Here is a 19,009-nt window from a genome sequence, read left to right as displayed (position 1 = left end):
AGCGGTAGCGGTGCGAAGCACCTTGCCCGAAGCATGGCGAGCGGACATAGGGGGTAATTCCAAGTTGATCTCAGCAGGAAATTATTTAGCAGTTGGGCAAAACCATGTGCACTGCAGGGAAGGGGGGGGGGCAGATATTACATTTGCAGAGAGAGTTAGATTTGGGTGGGTTATTTTATTTCTGTGCAAGGTAAATACTGGCTGCTTTATTTTTATACTGCAAATTAGATTGCAGATTGAACACACCCCACCCAAATCTATCTCTCTCTGCACATGTTACATCTGCCCCCCATGCAGTGCACATGGTTTTGCCCAATTGCTAACAGAATTCTGCTGCGATCAACTTGGAATTACCCCCATAGTGCACTAATTGGGGTTCCCAGTCACTGTACGGAGAAAACGGCATAAAAAAAACAACATAAAAAACTCATGTCGACCTTTTGACCTGTCGACCTAGAACATGTCGACCTAGAGACCCTGTCGACCTAGAAACCCTGTCGACCTAGTTACTGCTAATAATGGTCGACCTAGACACTGTCGATCTAGTTACTGTTGACCCTCCATACCACACCCTATTTAATTAGCCACATGGCTTACCGTGTCCTTGCTGACGCCCCAGTTTTCTGCTCGCACCCTCTTGAGGTGCTAACAGAAGTCCGCGGTAAGAGTTTAATTGCCCTTACCGCAGCCGCCATGAAGTGCATTAACCTGTAGCTCCGGCACTTAACCCAGAGCCTACACATGCTAGCTACGTGTTTAACGTTGGAGGAAATGAGCTTATCATTAAAAAGCTGGAGGCTATCCTCCTGGGGGAAGCCACATGGTTCATTGAATATGGTGGGCATTCCGAGTTGATCGCTCGCAAGCAGTTTTAACAGCCATGCAAATGCTATGCCGCCGCCCACTGGGAGTGTATTATAGCTTAGCAGAAGTGCGAACGATAGGATCACAGAGCGGTGGCAATTTTTTTTTTTGTGCCTAGCCACGCCTGCGTTTTTCCTGGCACGCCTGCGTTTTTCCGAACACTCCCTGAAAACGGTCAGCTGACACCCAGAAACGCCCCCTTCATGTCAGTCACTCTGCGGCCAGCAGTGCGACTGAAAAGCTTCGCTAGTCCTTGTGTGAAACTACATAGTTCGTTGTAATAGTACATTGCGCGTGCGCATTGCGCCGCACGTGCAGAAGTGCCGTTTTTTAGCCTCATCGCTGCACAGCGAACTAATGCAGCTAGCGATCAACTCGGAATGACCCCCTATGTCCCAAAGTGTAGAAATCTAAAATGCTAATTTTTGGGTGCACGGGATTACGTGACATGAAATCCCTTAGTTAGGCCGATGCTTGGATCTAATACTCCCAATACAAATGAAAGTTTCTGCAGCTTCTTCAAAGTCTTTATAAAGGTTAGTGCAGAATATGTATTGTGTCTTTAGGGTATTTACTATCATCTGTTCTCTGTGTCAGGCACAATGGCAGATATGAATTAATGATATGAATGATAACGATACGATATAATCAATATATCGTTCATATAGTCCAGTGTGTATGGCTGAATGATGCGCACACCCGCAAGTCGTTCTTGTTCATCCATCATCTACCGAACATGTAGCTCAATGTTAACACTGGCCCTCATTCCGAGTTGATTGCTCGCTAGCTACTTTTTGCAGCCGTGCAAACGTATAGTCGCCGCCCATTGGAGAGTGTATTTTCGCTTTGCAAGTGTACAATCGCATGTGCAGCCGAGCGGTACGAAAAAGTTTTTTTGCAGTTTCTGAGTACGTCTGAACTTACTCAGCCGCTGCGATCACTTCAGCCTGTCCGGTCCCGGAATTGACGTCAGACACCCGCCCTGCAAACGCCTGGACACGCCTGTGTTTTCCCTACCACTCCCAGAAAACGGTCAGTTGACACCCACAAACGCCTTCTTCCTGTCAATCTCCTTGCGATCGGTTGTGCGAATGGATTCGTCACTAGAAGCATTGCGCAGCAACGATGCTGTTTGTACCCATACGATGTGCGTGCGCATTGCGGTGCATACACATGCGCAGTACTAACCTGATCGCTGCGCTGCGGAAAACGTCAGCGAGCGATCAACTCGGAAAAAGGGCCAATATCTTTGAGCTGGATGTTCGGGGAGTGAGGGGGATGGGTTTCTGTAGGAAGAGAAGGAAAATAAAAGACGTTGAAATAGTGCTAATGGTCACACAAAAACCTACCAGCCCACTGTCGCTGTTGGTCACCGCTAGATTGTCTTCATTCCCATCAAACGCTTTAATTTCAATGCCGAGATTGGATTCAGGTTGCCTCAGCCAGTTCTGCAGCACAGTTTTCACATCGATGCTCTGCCAAGTTCCAGGGCCTGGATTCATCTCAAGTTTTAATGCTCGGATTCCAGTGTGTCTTGTACCATCATTCAAGGGCTTAATGAGTCTCAAGATTTGTACAACAACTGTTGTAGGCTTTTGGACAGACTTTAAATATATCCAGAGCTGCGCCTTCGATATTTTACTCAGCTGGATCTTAGAGCTCAATTTGAAAAAGCAACATTTTGTCTTCTCGGCGGCTGCAGTCGTAATCTCAGCTGTAATGTAAGGAACACAAACACCGTAAGTTACAGAGCACGCCGTAACGTCCATAAACAGCAACAATTTGCTACGTAAGTACTACAACTCACATTTTATCCAGCTCATTGGGCTGGATGTAATGACATCCGCGTTCGTTTGCTGTGCGGGATGCCTGCCGAACTCAGACCGTTTGGGGATGGTTATGGGGAGTGGCGTCAAAAATGCAGACGTGTTGCGACTGTTTTTGGGGCATGTCTACAACTGCAATACCGTATGCAGAAAATATGGCGCTAGCGTTTCAGTTCTGGCGCCCATTCTGCTTGACCGTAAGTTTGCTCAGATGATCAATTATCAGAGCATCTACGCAGTTACTTGGATCTGCAAAGCCGCCAGTGGGCGTCTCAATACATTTCCATAGCGGTCATCTCTGAATCAGGCTCACAGACACTGAGTCGGTAAACTTGTCTTGTTAGCAATTAAAATTAAAGTGGGCCCTGAGACACCGTGAGTTTGTTCCTTATCTCCAGTCGGAGTTGTTGTAACTAGAACTTTGTGGGCCCTATGGCAACATTTTGAAGAGGCCTTCAATGCTTACACAGAGGTTCTTTATTTTATGAACCATGAAAGTTCCCTAGTTGACATTATGCCCCATAGTAGTGACCTAATTCAGTTAATGCCCCATAATAGTGTCCTAGTTCATTTTATGCCCCATAGTAGTGCCCTAATTCAGTTAATGCCCCATAGTAGTGTCCTAGTTCATTTTATGCCCCATAGTAGACAGTGCCATAGTTCATTTTATGCTCCATAGTAGTGCCCTAGATCATTTTATGCCCCATAGTAGTGCCCTAGTTCATTCTATGCTCCATAGTAGCACCCTAGATAATTGTATGCCCCATAGTTGTGCCCTAGTTCCTTGTATGCCCCATAGTAGTACCCTAGTTCATTTTATTCCCACATGGTAGTGCCCTAGTTCATTTAATGCATCATAGTAGTGCCCTAGTTCATTTTATGCCCCATAGTAGTGCCCTAATTCAGTTAATGCCCCATAGTAGTGTCCTAGTTCATTTTATGCCCCATAGTAGTGCCATAGTTCATTTTATGCTCCATAGTAGTGCCCTAGATCATTTTATGCCCCATAGTAGTGCCCTAGTTCATTCTATGCTCCATAGTAGCACCCTAGATAATTGTATGCCCCATAGTTGTGCCCTAGTTCCTTGTATGCCCCATAGTAGCACCCTAGTTCATTTTATTCCCACATGGTAGTGCCCTAGTTCATTTAATGCATCATAGTAGTGCCCTAGTTCATTTTATGCCCCATAGTAGTGCCCTAATTCAGTTAATGCCCCATAGTAGTGTCCTAGTTCATTTTATGCCCCATAGTAGTGCCATAGTTCATTTTATGCTCCATAGTAGTGCCCTAGATCATTTTATGCCCCATAGTAGTGCCCTAGTTCATTCTATGCTCCATAGTAGCACCCTAGATAATTGTATGCCCCATAGTTGTGCCCTAGTTCCTTGTATGCCCCATAGTAGCACCCTAGTTCATTTTATTCCCACATGGTAGTGCCCTAGTTCATTTAATGCATCATAGTAGTGCCCTAGTTCATTTTATGCCCCATAGTAGTGCCCTAGTTCGTTTTATGTCCCATAGTAGTGCCCTAGTTCATTTTATGCCCCATAGTAGTGCGCTAGGTCATTTTATGCCCCATAGAAGTGCCCTAGTTCTTTTTATCCCCCATAGTAGTGCCCTAGTTCATTTTATGCCCCATAGTAGTGCCCTAGTTCATTTTATCCCCATAGTAGTTCCCTAGTTCATTTTATGCTCCATAGTAGTGCCATAGTTCATTGTATGCCCCATTGTAGTGCCCTAGTTCAGTTAATCCCCCATAGTAGTGCCCTATTTCAGTTAATGTCCGACAGTGGTGCCCTAGTTCATTATAAGCCCCTTAGTAGTGCCCTAGTTCATTTTATGCCCCATAGTAGTGCCCTGGTTCATTTTATGCCCCATAGTAGTGCTCTAGTTCATTTTATGCCTCATAGTAGTGCCCTAGTTCATTTTATCCCCATAGTAGCACTCTAGTTAATTTAATGCATCATAGTAGTGCTCTAGTTCATTTTATGTCCCATAGTAGTGCCCTAGTTCATTTTATGCCCCATAGTAGTGCCCTAGTTCATTGTATGCCCCATAGTAGTGCCCTGGTTCATTTTATGCCCCATAGTAGTGCTCTAGTTCATTTTATGCCCCATAGAAGTGCCCTAGTTCTTTTTATCCCCCATAGTAGTGCCCTAGTTCATTTTATGCCCCATAGTAGTGCCCTAGTTCATTTTATCCCCATAGTAGTTCCCTAGTTCATTTTATGCTCCATAGTAGTGCCATAGTTCATTGTATGCCCCATTGTAGTGCCCTAGTTCAGTTAATCCCCCATAGTAGTGCCCTATTTCAGTTAATGTCCGACAGTGGTGCCTTAGTTCATTATAAGCCCCATAGTAGGGCCATAGTTCATTGTATGCTCCATAGTAGTGCCCTAGTACATGTTATGCCCCATATTAGTGCCCTAGTTCAGTTAATGCCCCATAGTAGTACCCTAGTTACTCTTATGCCCCATAGTAATGCCCTAGTTCATTTTATGCCCCATATTAGTGCCCTAGTTCATTTTATCCTCCATAGAAGTGCCCTGGTTAATTTTATGCCCCATATTAGTGCCATAGTTCATTGTATGGCCCATAGTAGTGCCCTAGTTCAGTTAATGCCCAATTGTAGTGCCCTAGTTCATTTTATGCCCCATAGTAATACCCTAGATAATTTTACGCCCCATAGTAGTGCCCTAGATCATTTTATGCCCTATAGTAGTGCCCTAGTTTATTTTATGCCCCATAGAAGTGCCCTAATTCAGTTAATGCCCCATAGTAGTGTCCTAGTTCATTTTATGCCCCATAGTAGTGCCCTAATTCAGTTAATGCCCCATAGTAGTGTCCTAGTTCATTTTATGCCCCATAGTAGTGCCATAGTTCATTTTATGCTCCATAGTAGTGCCCTAGATCATTTTATGCCCCATAGTAGTGCCCTAGTTCATTCTATGCTCCATAGTAGCACCCTAGATAATTTTATGCCCCATAGTTGCGCCCTAGTTCCTTGTATGCCCCATAGAGGCACCCAAGTTCATTTTATTCACACATGGTAGTGCCCTAGTTCATTTAATGCATCATAGTAGTGCTCTAGTTCATTTTATGTCCTATAGTAGTGCCCTAGATCATTTTATGCCCCATAGTAGTGCCCAAGTTCATTTTATGCCCCATAGTAGTGCTCTAGTTCATTTTATGCCCCATAGTAGTGCCCTAGTTCTTTTTATCCCCCATAGTAGTGCCCTAGTTCATTTTATGCCCCATAGTAGTGCCCTAGTTCATTTTATCCCCATAGTAGTGCCCTAGTTAATTTTATGCTCCATAGTAGTGTTATAGTTTACTGTATGCCCCATAGTAGTGCCCTAGTTCAGTTAATGCCCCATAGTAGTGCCCTAGTTCGTTTTATGCCCTATAGTAGTGCTCTAGTTTGTTTTATGCCCCATAGTAGTGCCCTAGTTAATTTTATCCCCATAGTAGTGCCCTAGTTCATTTTATGCTCCATATTAGTGCCATAGTTCATTGTATGCCCCATAGTAGTGCCCTAGTTCAGTTAATCCCCCATAGTAGTGCCCTATTTCAGTTAATGTCCGATAAAAGTGCCCTAGTTCATTATAAGCCCTATAGTAGGGCCATAGTTCATTGTATGCTCCATAGTAGTGCCCTAGTATATGTTATGCCCCATATTAGTGCCCTAGTTCAGTTAATGCCCCATAGTAGTACCCTAGTTACTCTTATGCCCCATAGTAATGCCCTAGTTCATTTTATGCCCCATAGTAGTGCCCTAGTTCATTTTATCCCCCATAGTAGTGCCCTGGTTCATTGTATGCCCCATATTAGTGCCATAGTTCATTGCATGGCCCATAGTAGTGCCCTAGTTCAGTTAATGCCCCATTGTAGTGCCCTAGTTCATTTTATGCCCCATAGTAATACCCTAGATCAGGCATTCCCAACCACGGTCCTCGAGGCACACTAACAGTGCAGGTTTTAGTGATGTCCAAGCTTCAGCACAGGTGACTTAATTAGTACCTCAGTTATTTTGATTTAACCACCTGTGCTGCAGCCTGGATATCACTAAAACCTGCACTGTTGGTGTGCCTTGAGGACCGTGGTTGGGAATGCCTGCCCTAGATAATTTTATGCCCCATAGTAGTGCCCTAGATCATTTTATGCCTCATAGTAGTGCCCTAATTCAGTTAATGCCCCATAGTAGTGTCCTAGTTCATTTTATGCCCCATAGTAGTGCCATAGTTCCTTTTATGCCCAATAGTAGCGCCCTAGTTCATTTTATATTCCATAGTAGCACCCTAGTTGACATTATGCCCCATAGTAGTGCCCTAATTCATTTTATGTCCCATAGTAGTGCCCTAGATCATTTTATGTCCCATAGCTATGCCCTAGTTCCTTGTATGCCCCATAGTAGCACTCTAGTTCATTTTATTCCTACATGGTAGTGCCCTGGTTCAGTTAATGCCCCATAGTAGTGCTTTAGATCATTTTATGCCCCATAGTAGTGACCTAGTTCATTGTATGCCCCATAGTAGTGCCTTAGTTCCTTTTATGCCCCATAGTAGTGCCCTAGTTCATTTTATCCGCCATAGTAGTGCCCTAGTTCATTTTATGCCCCACAGTAGTGCTCTAGTTCATTGTATGTCCCATAGTAGTGCCCTAGTTCATTTTAAGCCCCATAGTAGTGCCCTGGTTCAGTTAATGCCCCATAGTAGTGCCCTAGTTTAGTTAATGTCCCATAGTAGTGCCCTAGTTCATTTTATGCCCCATAGTAGTTCACTGCTTCATTTTATGCCCCATAGTGCCCTAGTTCATATTATGCTCCACAGTAGTGCCATAGTTCATTGTATGCCCCATAGTAGTGCCCTAGTACATGTTATGCCCCATAGTAGTGCCCTAGTTCAGTTAATGCCCCATAGTAGTACCCTAGTTAATTGTATGTACCATAGTAGTGCCCTAGTTCATTTTATCCCCCATAGTAGTGCCCTAGTTCATTTTGTGCCCCACAGTAGTACCCTAGTTCAATTAATGTCCCATAGTAGTGCCCTAGTTCAGTTAATGCCCCATAGTAGTGCCCTAGTTCATTTTATGCCATATATTAGTGCCCTAGTTCATTGTATGCCCCATAGTAGTGCCCTAGTTCATGTTATGCCACATAGTAGTGCCCTAGTTCATTTTATGCCCCATAGTAGTGCCCTAGTTCATTTTATCCTCCATAGTAGTGCCCTGGTTCATTTTATGCCCCATATTAGTGCCATAGTGCATTGTATGCCCCATAGTAGTGCTCTAGTTCATTGTATGCACCATAGTAGTGCCCTAGTTCACTGTATGCCCCATAGTAGTGCCCTAGTTCATGTTATGCCCCATAGTAGTGCCCTAATTCATTGTATGCCCCATAGTAGTGCCCTAGTTCATTTTATGTCCCATAGTAGTGCCCTAGTTCACTGTATGCCCCATAGTAGTGCCCTAGTTCATGTTATGCCCCATAGTAGTGCCCTAGTTCAGTTTGTGCCCCACAGTAGTGTCATTGTTCATTTTATGCCCCTTAGTAGTGCCTTAGTCCAGTTAATGCCCCATAGTAAGATGCAGGTTCACCTTATGCCATACATAAATAGAAACAAACCTGATATCAGTCAAATTAACAGATGCTAATTGTTGCTTGGAACTCCAGGGCGTGAGGAGAAGGGGCTTCCAGACAGGAAGTGATGGGAAGAATTGTGTTGGGGGCCCTCATGCACTGCAAGGAGAGGAATTAAATACTCTAGGTGGCAGTGAGCCACGGACTGTGCCACTTCCACATTAAAGCCCCTTTGTACAAAAATAAAATTGAGCATTTCGGTGAGACTATTACTAATCTACCTCTGGTTGGCCAATCAGGTGCTGGGTGTGAGCTGGGTGCAGCCTCCAAAGGCTCCAGCTTCATATCAAGCAGCACCCACCTGCAATCACTACAGCTATGCCCGTCTGCAAATGTAATGCACTTTGGCACAGATGTATCAAACCTTTGAGAGAGATAGTGGAGAAGTTGCCCACAGCAACCAATCAGCGTCTAGCTATAATTTATTTAGAAAATGACAGAAGCTGATTTGATAGAGGTTTGATACATAAATTGTAAAGCGCAACAGAATATGCTGCAGTATATAAGAAACTGTTAATAAATATTAGTAAATCTCCCCCTCAGAGTCCTACTGGGAGAAAAGAATTGTATTATTAGCGCAGCAATGCATTTACTACAGCTGAAAAAGTAATTCAATCAATCCCTGTCCCCTTGTAGGAACCATACAGATCAATGACAAAGTGCATGACCCCTCCTAACACAGTGAATGGCCCCTCCTCCTAAAACAATGCATGGCCCCTTCCACTAACACAGTGCATGGCCCCTCCTCCTAACACAGTGCATGGCCCCTCCTCCTAACACAGTGCATAACCCCTCCCACTAATACAGTGCATGCCCCTCCCACTAACAGTGCATGGCCCCTCCTCCTAATACAGTGCATGGCCCCTCCTCCTAATACAGTGCATGGCCCTTTCTCCTAACACAGTGCATAAACCCTACAACTAATACAGTGCACGCCCCTCCCACTAACAGTGCATGACCCCTCCCACTAACAGTGCATGGCCCCTCCTCCTAATACAGTGCATGGCCCTTCCTCTTAACACAGTGCATGGCCCCTCCCACTAACACAGTGCATGGCCCCTCCTCCAAACACAGTGCATGGCCACCATTTTTGTCTTTGGTGACCCTTCCTCCTCACCCACTACGGCTATCAGCATCTGGTAAGCTTTCTGATATTGGGGTAAGGGCTATAATTGTGACATATGGCATAATATGACTGATTTAGTGTGGCATAATATGAGCAGGGGGCACTGTGTGGCATAATATGAGCAGGGGGCACTGTGTGGCATAATATGAGCAGGGCGCACTGTGTGGCATAATATGAGCAGGGGCACTGTGTGGCATAATATGAGCAGGGGGCACTGTGTGGCATAATATGAGCAGGGGGCACTGTGTGGCATAATATGAGCAGGGGGCACTGTGTGGCATAATATGAGCAGGGCGCACTGTGTGGCATAATATGAGCAGGGGGCACTGTGTGGCATAATATGGGCAGGGGGCACTGTGTGGCATAATATGAGCAGGGGTCAATGCAACATGGCATAATGTGAATTTGCACTAGAATGGGGCAAAGTATGAGCAGGTGGCACTAAGGCATAATGTGAAATGAGACACTGTGGCATAATGTGAACTGGGGCACTAGAATGTGGCACAATATCAACTTGGGGCATTGTGTGGCATAATGTGACCTATTTCACTACTATGGGACATAAAATGAACTGGGCACTACGATTGGGCATAAAGTGAACTAGGACAGCACAATAGAGTAGAAATATAGGTATAATAGGACATAAAATGAACTACTGTAAGATACTACTATGAAACATAAAGTAACTGTGGAAAGGGATGTCTAACTAGAAGAATTGTGGTCCCCTTCAAATGCTGCTATGGGGCCAAAAAGTTTTCGTTACGCCCCTGCTTTGAAGATTCAATTTGGATTTGTCCAAAAATAAACAAAATTTGCCAGCTAGAAACTGTCCATAATTTATGCTCTGGTTTCTTCTGCCAATGGGCCTGAAGATAGATGTGAAGAACCCGGTGCCAAATGATTTCAATGCCTGTTTCAAATCAAGTTTCATTTTCCATTTTGGCTGAGATCAGAGGACACTGGGCCTAATTCAGACCTGATCTCTGCTGTGCGTTTTTGCAGAGGTCTGCGATCAGATAGCCGCCGCCAGTGGCAAACGCAAGATTTCTAGAAGGGGGTTTCCAAATGCTAAACATTGGAGCAAGTGCGGGAGTCTGGGGGAGTGGTAGGAGAACCCAGTAACGACCATAGACATTAATGTAAACATCGGTCTATTTCTACACTGGATACTGTATGGAATACAGTATCAATATTTAACACTATAAATGGTGTGTAGTGTAGGCTGTATCAAACAAATTTAAAAAATATAAATAAGTGGTCAGGAAAAGTTCAAACATATTATAATAAATAGATACACAAACATAATAGATCCATAATAATGCTGCACTGTCTAAGCACACATTCTCCCACGTCATTGTAAGGCTCCTGTCTCTTCTTCTTGGTAGTTACTCTCTGGTCCAGTGCACTGACTGAAGACTCAGATCCACACATACAGCAAACTTGGTAGAAAAAGCTGCTACCACTGGGCATGTCCCTTAAACTGCATGATGTGGCAGCAGCTCTAATAATCATATTATATACCATTGCTATTGTTGCCATAATTTGAGCCACTTGCCAAGAGGAGGGGGGTTTTAAAGCAACTGGAAACCCCCCTTGCGTTTGCCTGTGGCCGCCCATAGAGAGTGAAAACCCGCCCTGTGCAAGTGTGCGAGTGCATGCATACGCCGTGCTAAAACTTCACCAGACAGCGGACATCTGCAAATCCGTTCGCAACTCACTCACCATCGAATGATTTTTACCAGTCTGTGCCGTCTGTGTGTAGCCCGGGACTTGCTCCTACAGTGCGATACAAACAGGCTGATGGGGGCCGGAGCTGACGTCACACACCCGCCCTGAAAACGTTTGGGAACGGCTGCGTTTTTCCTGACACTCCCAGAAAACGGGCAGTTACCACCCACAAATGTCCGCTTCCTGTCAATCAGCCTGCGTTCGTCTAGCGATAAAAAAAACAGCCGGATTGTTTTGCTGTTTGGCGTCACGCCTGAGCATTACAATCCATACGCATGTGCAGTTAATCGATAATGGGCCGCACAGCAGCGGTCTGAATTAGGCCCATTGTACTTTGAGAAATCGATCTTAAGCAGATATTGGGGGTCATTCCGAGTTGTTCGCTCGGTAAATTTTTTCGCATCGCAGCGATTTTCCGCTTAGTGCGCATGCGCAATGTCCGCAGTGCGACTGCGCAAAGTAAATTTGCTATGCAGTTAGGTTTTTTACTCACTGTTTTTTCTTCGTTCTGGTGATCGTAATGTGATTGACAGGAAGTGGGTGTTTCTGGGCGGAAACTGGCCGTTTTATGGGTGTGTGCGAAAAAACGCTACCGTTTCTGGGAAAAACGCGGGAGTGGCTGGAGAAACGGAGGAGTGTCTGGGCGAACGCTGGGTGTGTTTATGACGTCAAACCAGGAACGACAAGCACTGAACTGATCGCAGATGCCGAGTAAGTCTCGAGCTACTCAGAAACTGCACAGAGATGTCTTTTCGCTATATTGCGAATCTTTCGTTCGCAGTTTTAAGAAGCTAAGATTCACTCCCAGTAGGCGGCGGCTTAGCGTGTGCAAAGCTGCTAAAAGCAGCTTGCGAGCGAACAACTCGGAATGACCCCCATTGTTTAAGGCAACAGACGGTAAAGTAATTCAATTCTGTATATTTGTCTTCACCTGACTTAGTAATATTATTTATGTCAGACAGCAGAATATGTGCAGAAATAAAGCAGAATCTAGCTGTCTATACACACGTGCACATTCCCACACTTGCACCCTTGCACACTTGCCTTTCCATTACAACTTCCAATAAAATACGTTTGTCGTGCCTATAATTGGTAGTGAAACGGAGAAGGGCTGAGGCCTTGGATGGCGGCCAGCGCAGGCTTACACATCGAGTTACCTGTTTCTAAGAATCACAGATAGTTCTGTATGTAAGGTAACAAAGTCTGCGTACACAGTGTGGCACTACAGGCTGCCACAGCTGCTGCCCGTCACCTCTATAAAATCATAAAATGAGTTATGGCCATAAAGTTATGTAAAGTCCAAATTGCTGCGGCATATATTTCCTGCTGCATGATAAGTGCGTTATAGATGCTTTGAATAGAAAGGCATTATCACTTAGACTTGTATTATATATAAGCAGCTGACTCTCCTGCCAAGATAACGGATACATTCCATTTCTAAGACTTCCAATGTTACTCAACAAGATATGATTTAAAACTGTTCCCCTTTTAGCTTTCCTTAAAGCGATACTGCAGTAGCATTGATAGATGTCTCCGTAATCCAATAGCGGTAATCAGAGATAGATACCGTAAGTATAAGGGTCTATTTACTAAGCCTTTTAGAGAGATAAAGTGGAGAGAGATGTATTTATTATTTATTACCAGTTATTTATATAGCGCACACATATTCCGCAGCACTTTACAGAGAGTATTTGCCCATTCACATCAGTCATTTTTTGTTGGGATCCAATTAACCTACCAGTATATATTTGGATTGTGGGAGGAAACCGGAGTACCCGGAGGAAACCCACGCAGGTACGGAGAGAATATACAAACTCCACACAGTTAGAGCCATGGTGGGAATCGAACCCATGACCTCAGTGCTGTGAGGAAGTAATACTAACCATTACACCATCCGTGCTGTCCAAATAGATAAAGTAGAGAGCGATAAAGTGCTAACCAGCCGGCTCCTGTCATTTTTCAAACACAGCCTGTAACATGACAGGAGCTGATAGACTGGTACTTTATCTCTGTCTACTTTATCTCTCCCCAAGGCTTGTTAAACAGACCCATTGCTTATCACAGTACAGCATGATGGCACAATGCAATCAACTATATTTACAACCATAAACAAGACTCCACAGTCATTCTAGGAGATAAAGGTGGTGGTGGTGGGGTATCCAATTAACCGCAATAATTTACCGCAGCTAATTGGTTCGCCGGGGGCGCTATCCAATTAGCCCCAATGCAGCACACTCCTCCCCCATGTATCAGGAATTATGCACGCAAAGAATAATCTGCGATAAGTGCCCCCTAGACCTGCAATATTACATACTGTGTATTTTTACACGAAAAACTGGTGTTTTTCACAGGACTTAATTGGATAGGAGATTAAAAAAATGCAAAGAAACCCACCCGTTTTTTTGCGCCCGCTGCACTATCGCGGGTAATTGGATACCCCCAAAGGAATAATTTTCATTACACATACAGTAAATAAATCTACTTCCATTCAACATGTTTGGGCTATGTAATTGGAACATTTACACCAGTGTGTATCAGATACAAGACCGACATGTGCGCCTGTTTCAGAGCCGCGGGACAGCAGCCACATCTGTAATATTATACACTAATCATGTGCCCAAGGCGGAGATATGCATCTGGACAGATCAGAGTCGCGCTCTGGAATTCTGCGCACATTCAGACAAGGATAGGGCTGGTGCAAACGCACGCTGATTTGCGACTAACGCAGGCAAACATGCGCAGCTATTATCCGGCGTTGTTATAAATGATCGCTTTCCCACTCCAGCATAGCTTACAGACCGCTCAAATCCTTTATCATATGATGTTATTGCTGAGACTGATACCGCCGCGGATCTTCAGGCGCCGATTTACGCAATTTGTTTTTATTCTAATCTTTTTCATCGATTCCCACAGCTGGATGAATGCAGCAGCCTGACCAATGACAGGTTGTGGCTGACGTCACACGTACATTTGGGTGGATATATTTAATGGCACACATTCAGTGAATTTTCTTTTAATTCAGCATGTAACTATCCCTAGAGAATCAGGGGCACATTTACTAAGCAGTGTTAAAAGTGGAGAAGTGAGCCAGTGAAGAAGCTGCCTACGGCAATCAATCAGCTGCTCTGTATACTTTTATAGTATGCAAATTATAAATGTTACGTCAATGCTGATTGGTTGCCATGGGCAACTTCTCCACTGGCTCACTTCTCCACTGTTATCACTGCTTAGTACAGTGCCCCTTAATCCTGCCGAATGCTGCATTTTGGGATTGGAGAAGGGTCGGCTCCCTGGGGTAAGGCATCCGTCATTGCAAAAGAGGGAAATTAAATGAAAGCGCAGGATAAAGGGGCAGATGTATTAAGCCTGGAGAAGTGATAAAGAAGTGATAAGTGCAAGGTGATAACGCACCAGCCAACCAGCTCCTAACTGTCATTTTCAAATCCGCAATGATTGGCTGGTGCGTTATCACCTTGCGCTTATCACTGCTTTATTTCTTCTTTATCTCTTCTCCAGGCTTAATACATCTGCCCCAAAATGTCTTATACAGACCGCTCAGAAGGGTTTGAACACTAGAAAGGGGAAACCAATTATAATATAACGCTCATGTTCTGTGGTTTTGCTATAGACACACACACACAACCCCTTGTGTGTTCCATTCCGCAGTTATTCTGAGAAGATGCATTAAGCATGTTGAACATGACAGTGGTAGCGTGTAGAAAGCAGGGGTCATGCTATAAACGTGTTTTATCAGATTCTAGCCAAATTACCAAACACCTTTAGCTTAAAAAACCCAAAGCCCCCAGAATTACCCATAATAGATTCCATGTAGATTCCAATCCGACAAACTACTAATTACTTTGATTTGCTCATACAGATGGAGCCAGGTTTATCTTGGCTTCTCTGCTGCGCCTAGGCACACCATAGTTTATTAGCATAAACCCTTCATCTATTGTTTTCAGCTGCAATACAATACAGAGAACAATACAGCAGGGGCTTAAGGGGGACATGTACTAAGCAGTGATAAATGTGGAGAAGTGAGCCAGTGGAGAAGTTGCCCATGGCAACCAATCAGCATCGACGTAACATTTATAATTTGCATACTAGAAAAATGTACAGAGTATCTGATTGGTTGACATGGGCAACTTCTCCACTGGCTCACTTCTCCACTTTTATCACTGTTTAGTAAATGTCCCCCTAAATCATTACAGCAGGGGATTAAGCCCGACTGCCCTTTCTCAGTTAATCCTATTAAAGGCCAAGATAAAGTTGGCTCCATCTGTATATTTTCCGTATCTATTTTATTTAGTGAAGAACATTAATACATTTATTTGTACATTTTTACCCTGTATGCTATGACTTACTGCACATTTAAATAAATATATAATGCAATTAATCTTTACTTACGTTCGGTTGGCATTATAATAACTGTTTCGGTGGTGGCATGGTAATCGTCCTCTTCTACGGACCCCTCACCTGCTGAGTCTCTTTGGACGTCATGCTGGTCTATTAGGTCTTGCAGCGGCGGTGCTTTGGGCAAGATATTTCTTAGACCCTCCTTGCTGATGTTGGGTGCATTCTCCAGCCGCAGCTTGCTCAGTATCTGGGCTTTTATGGCTTCTAACCTGGAAGTCTTGCTGTTCTGCCTCCAGGTGCACGAGCTGCACAGGACGCCCTTGTCAGCCGCCTGGTTGCTGCTGTCCGGTAGCACTGCAGGAAGCAGTAGTAGGAGGCACAGGTAAACAGAACCACAAGCACCTGCCTTTAGCATTTTCTCATCTGGTCAAAGTGAAATATTTTGTGTTTCCTTCTCCGCACGTTGTGGCATGGGAGTCACAGGACTCCTTGCTACAGTGAAGGGTAGAAGTGGAACCTGTCACACTAATAAATCAACTTAGCCCATCTGTACTTTTATACTGCAACTTAGGTTACGCTTGCATCATCAGAATCAATGATTGGCTTCTACATAAACAATTCATTCAGCCTGCAGAGCCTTCTGCAGAACCCTGTAGGTAGTGCTGCTGCCACGGCAGTTTGCTGGTTGGGAGAACATGAGTTTCTTTTGCATAACACACAGGAAACATTTGTGCACAGGATATTTAAATGTACGGATTAGAGCAGAAAGTATGACTCCTGTATAAAGGAAAATCTGTTCGTCTGACCTATTGGTGGAACCAGGGTGCGTACAGTACTAGTGGAATGTGAAATGGAGGTTGGTACACACAGATGATCAGGACCAGGCTTGCAGGTTTATTGGTAACAGCGGTGGACACACAGTGATAACAGCGGTCTCTGGCGGTAGCCACAAGAGCGGTAATGCAGGTAATATTGGGCCTCACCTGAGGCGCTAAGCGCTGTACGGTTGTACAAAACCATGACACTCAATACAGTGTGTTGCACCGGGTTGTGCAAGTGCAGTGATGTCATCCCACCGGGGTTACTGCATACAGAGAGAGGAGACAGCAAGGGAGCACATTCCCCTCTGACATCCCCCTCACTCAGGACTGTTTCCCGTCACATAAATGTCTTACACTTTGCTTAAGTACCTTAGTAGTACAGGGCCTAATTCAGACCTGATCACTAGGCTGCGTTTTCGTACAGCCTGCGATCAGGTCTGTACTGCGCATAAGTATGCACCGCAATGCGCAGACGCGTTGGTCCGCAGCACCGTGGAATTCCAGGCAGTGCCGGGATGGTGCGAGAAAAGTGATTGCACAGGCGATTGCAAGGTGACTGACAGGAAGAGGGCGTTTGTGGTTGGCAACTGACCGTATTAGAGGAGTGTCCGGAAAAACGCAGGAGGGACCAGGCGTTTGAAGGGAGGGTGTCTGACGTCAGCTACGGCTCCGATCATCGCGCTGGAAGAGTAAGTCCTGGTCTATGCAGAGACAGCACAAACTTCTGTTTGTGCAGCTCTCCTGCGTCCTGCACATGCGATCACACCCCTGCACAGCAAATTCCCCCTCCCCCTGTAGGCTGCGACTACCTGATCGCAGGGATGCAAAAAACGCACCCTAGCGATCAGGTCTGAATTAGGCCCAGTGTCCTCTTGTGACCAAAGCCATGGGGTTATGAAATAAACATATAAGTGATGGTTTCATCTCCACACACCATTTGTTTGTGTAAGTTTTATTGCTTCAAATGGGTGAGGGGCTAGGGGAGGTCCAATCAATCAACGTGCTTACATACACATGTTTGTTGGTCTTGATATTAGTGTGTAGTCTAGCTGAATTGGTGTGGGATGAAAGATTTCAAAGGGTGAAAATTTATAAGGGTGCCATTCAGTAGCGGATCTTGCCACAGGCAAGCAGGACTTTTGCCCGGGGCGCCGCCTTCCGGAGGGTGCAGGGCGCCATCCGGAGGGCGCCGCACCAGGGCAAGATCCGCTGCTGCTGTGTGCCTGCCGCTGGCCGCTGCCCCCCCGCTGCCGCTGGGAAGGGAAACTAGACGCGTACGCGTCTAGTTTCCCTTCGTGGAGAGGTCCTTTACTGTGCGGTGCGCGATGACGTCATCGCGCACCGAACAGCAAAGGTCCTCTCCACGAAGGGAACTAGACGTTACGCGTCAAGTTTCCCTTCGTGGAGAGGACCTTTGCTGTGCGGTGCGCGATGACGTCATCGTGCACCGCACATCATTTCAGTCTGTACAGGGGGCGTAAATGACCACACCCCCTGTACGAAGCCACGCCCCCTAATGCCGCCCGTGGCGCCAGAAGCCCCGGAACCGGCCCTGGTGCCATTTATGGCTTATAATGGACTTTAACTGGACGAAAACTGAAAGGAAACACCAAATAAAGGCAAGCAACAAAAAAAAAAAAACCTTCACAAACCAACAATACTTGGACTGCAGCTACAAATGTTTGTCCACTCCTAATATTCTCCACTCCTCACTTACTCAGGAAACTATACATTCACTTTCTGCAAAAACACCTGCAATGCAACTTTGACTCGGACCCTGCAAATACCTGGAAAACAAATGTTTCACTGAGAAGCATTGTAATGATGTAACACTGACTTACGGTTTGCTAACACTGTGTAATTTTCCATCTAACAGCAGCAAAATATTTGATTTACTGTTAACCTGTATGCATAGCCGGCCATAGGCATAGGCAAACTAGGCGAATGCCTAGGGCATTTGGAATGCCTAGGGTCACAAGCAGGTTCTGCTGATTAAAATGATATGAGGCATGCCTATATTCTGTGTGTGACTGCGGTTGTATCTGCATATGAAATGCTATATTACAGTGTATTCCTGGAAATCACTGTATCGTATCATATCGTATGCAGATACATCCACAGTCGCACACAGAATGCCACATATCATTTTAATCAGAAGCTGCTGCTTGTGAATCCTAGTTGCATAGCAATGCAAATAAGATGCATTTTCAGAAGAAAAAAAAACGCACCTGACGTTAGCAGAGCTGCCAGCTGACTCACGCCAGGCATTTCCTGCCGCATGGCGTATTGAGGCAAGATGTATGAGGACACATCTGTATGCAGGCAAAGGTCACATTGTTAGCGGCCATGTGAGTGCTGTGTGCGGGTGGGTTGGTTGTGCAATAGTGTTCGACATATGTGTAAGGGGCATTATGTGTGACAAGTGTATAAATGCATTAATGTGCAGCAAATGTGTAAGGGTCACTTTATGTGTCATTATGTGTATAAGGGCATTAATAATGTGTGGCATATGTGTAAGGGACATTATGTGTGTTATTATGTGTATAATGGCATTAATATTGTGCAGCATATATGTAAGGGGCATTACTGTGTGGTATTATGTGTATAAAGGCATTAATAATGTGTGGCATTATGTGTATAAGGTGCTCTA

At 44.9% G+C, this 19,009-nt stretch overlaps 1 protein-coding gene across 1 annotated transcript in view; it reads right to left on the bottom strand.

Moving 5' to 3' along the window:
- The window catches only part of LOC134944170 (growth/differentiation factor 8-like), a 36,153-nt gene extending 20,064 nt beyond the window's left edge, over nt 1–16,089 (bottom strand). Inside the window, exons 1-2 of the mRNA XM_063932745.1 lie at nt 15,590–16,089; nt 2,214–2,578 (exon numbers count right to left, since the gene is read on the bottom strand). Coding sequence (XP_063788815.1) covers nt 2,214–2,578; nt 15,590–15,953 — 729 coding nt within the window. The 5' untranslated portion in view covers nt 15,954–16,089. The remainder of the gene's footprint in view (nt 1–2,213; nt 2,579–15,589) is intronic.
- Between the last annotated feature and the right edge of the window lie 2,920 nt (nt 16,090–19,009).

This window comes from Pseudophryne corroboree, chromosome 7 (genome assembly GCF_028390025.1).
Source record: "Pseudophryne corroboree isolate aPseCor3 chromosome 7, aPseCor3.hap2, whole genome shotgun sequence".
NCBI classification, from domain to species: Eukaryota; Metazoa; Chordata; class Amphibia; order Anura; family Myobatrachidae; genus Pseudophryne; species Pseudophryne corroboree.
Note: the sequence above shows the minus strand (reverse complement) of the source record. Positions and strands in the feature narration are given on the sequence as shown.